General features: G+C 36.9%; 1 protein-coding gene across 1 annotated transcript; it reads right to left on the bottom strand.

The window, feature by feature from the left end:
- Nucleotides 1-3,217, bottom strand: LOC112525420 (very-long-chain enoyl-CoA reductase-like). The gene is made up of 4 exons (XM_025135543.1): nucleotides 2,898-3,217; nucleotides 2,777-2,816; nucleotides 407-1,161; nucleotides 1-319 (listed from the first exon to the last, which is right to left on the bottom strand). The coding sequence occupies exons 1-4, from the start codon at nucleotides 2,964-2,966 to the stop codon at nucleotides 248-250; spliced, it is 936 nt and encodes a 311-aa protein (XP_024991311.1). The 5' UTR covers nucleotides 2,967-3,217; the 3' UTR covers nucleotides 1-247.
- Nucleotides 3,218-5,351: the final 2,134 nt, after the last annotated feature.

Genomic DNA, 5,351 nt, shown 5'->3' on the forward strand with positions numbered 1-5,351 from the left:
CTACAACATAGTGCATGTGATTCAATCCAAAAAGGGTTTCAACCAGAGCTTCATTTGTTGATTTTTCACTTCCACAAATTGGAGATTTGACAAAGAGAAAGTCAAACTAAAATAATCCAACCTCATCTCACTGTGGGATGTGTCTATTACATCAGATGGGATGAATTCACCATATGATCCATAAATTTAACATTATCAACTCACCATATCATCCCTTCCAAAACAAAACCATTAGACCTGTGTTTGCTTAGAGGAATGGAGGCAATATCACCCATCTGCCACTAGGATACTTGCCTCTTCCATCTTTCCCATCAAATACCTGCCAAAACAACCACAAAGATTGTGTTTCAGTAGCGATAATGAACATATTGTTCTTTCTGCAACTTGAAAAGGGCAAGAAAAGTACCTTTATGAGACGACGATGCTTAGCAAGGGCCCAATTAGTCATTATAGAAGCATCAACTACAAGAAAGATATAACCTGCAACGGTCTGTGTTGCAAAATTGAACCCCACCCACTGATAAATCTCAGTCGTGTAATTCGCACAAGTCACAATATTGAACAAAAACCCATGAGGAATTTGGTATCCTTCGTTCCCATTTGGACTCCGAAGATTTCTCAATATGATATGGCAATACAAGTTTGCAACTTGCATAACCAACCCAAACCCAAATCCAATCTTCATTTGGAACTCACTTACAGGTGTGTAAAGAGGGTGGTTCACGTAATAAGCAATAAAACAGCCAAAAGTCCAGTAATAAGCACAGTTTCGAAACACATTTGAAAGTGGGGAGGTCGCATGGCTAAAACGATGCACAAAGAAGGTCTCCATGATCCGTTTGAAGTAGTGTAGGCACCAGTAGTATAAGGCATAAGTTTGAACCGGATGAATAACACGCTCAGTTTTGTATCCAAGATACTTATACACGGGGAAATAGTAGAAGAGAGGGTAGAGGAGCAGTGGGCCCAAGTACTCGAAAAAGAAAAGCGTGCGATATGATACTTGTGGTCCCAAGTCCTTAAATATGATGGATATGGTGTCAGAGTTTCCATTGGTGTAGTCTTTCAGACATTTCTTGTATTGAAGGATAATCGGCTTCTCCTTTGAGTGAGGTGAGATGGGCAGGGTTAAGCGCTGTCTTGAAGGGTGGTATTTCTTGACTGTTAGCAGAAGGTGCAGGTGAGGTTAAAACACGATGTTAATAGTATAAAAGTTGGTCTGCAAATACTTGCTAAACAAAAAACCAAACCAAACCAAACCAAACCAAATGGACCAAGTGAATCCCACTCGAAATAGGGTATGGGGGATAAGATATACACATACTTGACCTCTACCCCAAAGAGTAGAGCAGATGTTTCTGTGAAGACTCCAGCTTGTGCAAGAGATTGCACAAACATGTAGCAGAAAAATACTTGTTAAACAATCATAACTATTATCAGGGGTGATATATGCACATTGTTGAACACATACCAAATTATTTTCCTCAAATGTAGAACTAATCATCATTTATAAAAGCATTTTGATTTCGCAATTGAAGATTCGAAATACACCCTCAAAAGATGTCTAAGATCCACAGAATTGGGTAGTTTTGGTATGTAGGTTGGATTGGATGGGCGAAGGTAGGTGTGTAAAAGAATTGTGTTTAGTTTTAGGGTTTTAATTTATGAGCAGTTTACTACTTTAACAATCTTGTCTCGTCTCTCTAATTTTTGTTCCACCCATATTGGTGGGACAAAAGGCTGCATTTTTGTCTCACTAGGCCATGTCCATGTCCCAATTTAATGTCGCACATTGGACAACACGTACCAAACACACCCCTGTTTTTCTTTTGCAATAGTAAGCATCGGAAAAACATGCATCAAGAAGCGTAGGCTTTACAGATCATGCATCCAAAGCTACTTGAGGATTCTAAGAAATTTTGGAAAAAGATGAAGGCTAACAAGTACCAAACATTGAACTTCTTGGGGATAAATTAGTACCAATTTGTGATGCCGAAAGAAGACTTCCCTTCTTTCTTCCACTCTGTGAGGAAACAGATGGAACAAAGAGTGAAAAACAAGCATTTTGATCCAAGAAAACACTTAACTCACACACCTGTAAAAAAGTGCGCCTTCTTGATAGAGCATATCATGTGTTGGCCACTTGCATAAACATGTTTGGTGTTTTCTTGCCTTACTTAGGTTTCATTTGTTCATAATGGTTCTTCTCCATTCTACCTTCTTGATAAGAACGATTATTTGGGCCATGTTTGATAACGATAAGCTACCTTGTGTTTTATAAGCTTATTGAAAAAGTCTTGTATGGTTAGACAAGCTAGATTTAGAAAAACTATTTCAAATAGCTTATTAGGGTTTTTTCACTTTTTTCCAATTAGCCATTATATTCTACGTCTGGGTAATTTTACTTCTCAACTAGTTTTTACCAAAAAGACTAGTTTATGAGCTAGCTTATTAGCCAACAACGGGCTTTTCAACCAACATATTTTGTGATAAATTCAATAACTACCTTAGCAATTACCAAAATTTCAAGCAAAGCTTGCGATTTCTGCTCCAGGGTTTCACCAGGATTATTGATCAGATATCTTAAATTTCCATTGACAAAAGAAAAAGATCTCATCCATTATCGTTAAAACGCTATAATAATGATACAACGGCTGAATAGATGATTTTAATCGGAAATTGTTGCGGAGTAAACGTTTGAAAACTCGAAAAGCAGAATGTTTAAAATACCTAATTATTTACGTACTAAATGAAGATTTAAACAATAGGAACTTACTTCTCTGATGAATTGCATCCTGCAAAACAGCCACAGTAGCCTGCAACAACACAAGAAAACAGTCACAAACTCAAAACCCAAAAACTCATCGACCTTAAAAATGAAGAAAAATTGAACTCACATCGCGGTCAAAAACAAGGCCACCGTCGATTAATTCTCTACCGCTCCGGGTAGTAACCGTCACCTTCATTGTTCCCGGAGATCAATTCGAAAGTAAAAAGGTTTTTGGGCGAGAGGCAAGTGAGGAAAACGGAGAAAACAATGGTGGTTCCAATTGTAGAGAAATGGATTAATAGAAAATTTGGGTATATTTTTGGGTAAAATAAAGAGGGTGAAGCTATATTGTGAGCTAAGTTTTAAGGTATAATGCAATGGATTTCAATGGCGTCTGGTTGGAGTAGATGAGCAGAGCAGCTGTTGGTTGAACAAAAACATTTGAGCAGTTATGGTACCGTCTTTGTAACTTAAAATAGGCCCATGTACTTTTAGCTTTTGTCAATTTTGTCCATGAACTTTAATTTTTTCTTGATTGGCCCATGAATTCTTTTTGGTAGCTTTGGCATGAGCTAATTGTTGAACCAAAATGATAATAGAAGCGTTTTGTTTTATTTTAAAATATTCTTTTTGTTATTAAACTTTTAAGGTGTCATTTAAATGTTTATCGGGTAAGTATTTGATGAAAATAGGCACAACCCTTTTTTTTTATCGGATAACATTCTCAGCCATCAAAATGGATTGTTAGTAAGCATCGTTTACCCATTAATCGCTTACCGGGTAAAAGTCTTGTCCGTCACTTTTCAGGTAAGATTATTGATCATTGTCATGTTCACCTGATAAGGTAAATAAACACCAGGTAAAGTTTACCCGGTAAACATTTGGTAAACGACCCCCAAGTCTGTTCCAATGAGAATAATTGATGTCATTCTCAATAGATGAAAGACGATAAATAGATATAATGTATAGCATAAATCTACTCTTATAAATGTGGAGATGTTAACTCCGTATATACAATATTCTAATAACTTCCGATCCACTCAGATGACCATCCAATTCTCGATCGAATGATCATCCAATTATCATCCTAAATCCAGTTAATAATTATATATAATTATTAACATTTTACGATATTGTTTTTGAGTTGTTATTTATATACATTGTTTTTTAATAATTTAAGAAAATATACGAATAATTGGTTGAAACGATGGATTAATTGGTTGAGTATTGGATCAAAAGATTGGACGAATCCAATCCGATCCAATGGATAACCAAGAGTAACATCCAGTGGATGGAACCGATATGATCCAATCATCCATTGGGTTTGGATCGGATCGATTGTCCAAATGCTAATCGGATCGGATAACAAAATCCAACATCCAATGGATGATTGAATTGGATCGGATCTACCTAAATTCATTGGATTTCAACCAATGAACACCCTAAGACAAATCCTAATAAATTGGAGGTTGAAAATGATGATATTATGCTTGTTGTCAATAGTCAATTTTATGGGGTAGTTTTGTCATTTTCTTGAAAGATAATTCCAAACAAACAAAAATGGAGATAGAACGAGCCTTGTGCATTTTGGATGTTGATTGTGGTACTTATGAAACATGCGAAATCATCGAGTTTCTTATGGAAATGCATCACTTTTTGATGGAAAACGTGACATTTTTTGTCATGGCTTTTGGAATAGAAATTATGAGATAGAGGACGAATGATTCAGATTCATGCAGAGTACGTTAACTTTTCACCAAACAGTCATCAGATCTGCCTGATTCAGATGATTGCTATGAATAGAATCATTCAGAGTTAAAGAAACAGCCCCACCCTTATCAGTGTTGGCTGATAAGCACAGATCAGCAGAGTGTTACCCTCATCACGGTTGGCGGATAAACACTGATTGGTATCAGTCAGTACATCCACAAACCTGTATCACTAACGGCACATGCTGACCCTCACCAGCGCCACTGATAGGACATTCATCAATATCACTGAAACACCGATGGATAACCACTCAAATCCAGGGACTCTGCCCCTAGAAACCTACAAAGGGGTGCAATTCCCTTGGCCTCTGCCATATGGCGACATCCGCGATCCTAGCGTATACAAGATTGCACTCTGCACATCCTGACTCGTACTTTGGCTTAACTAACAACTCTTTCATTCTCCTATGAGTTCAATTACATAGAAGAACCCAATGATTCACTAAAATCACCACCATACTTTGAGTTCAGTTTCTCTATACAGATCAAAACATCTAGCTCCCAGAACGTGTTGATATATTACAAGCGGCATATAGTTACATGGGCCCCATCATTTATCGAGCCTAAACCGACCCATCCAATTTTGTCAAACTTGGGACAAAACTCAAAATTCCACAGAAATCACAATCCACAAATCTCATTTGAACCTAGGGGGAAGAAACCTTTATTTTGAAATTCTGATTCTAGATTCAAACACAATGCATTTGGTCACCTACATCATATGAAGAACAACAGAAAACATATTGATTCATTTGGAATACAAAATCTTAAAGACACCTACTTACCGAAACCACAAATGTTTAAGAAAATGT

Source organism: Cynara cardunculus, assembly GCF_001531365.2.
Source record: "Cynara cardunculus var. scolymus isolate 2C chromosome LG 13, CcrdV1, whole genome shotgun sequence".
NCBI classification, from domain to species: Eukaryota; Viridiplantae; Streptophyta; class Magnoliopsida; order Asterales; family Asteraceae; genus Cynara; species Cynara cardunculus.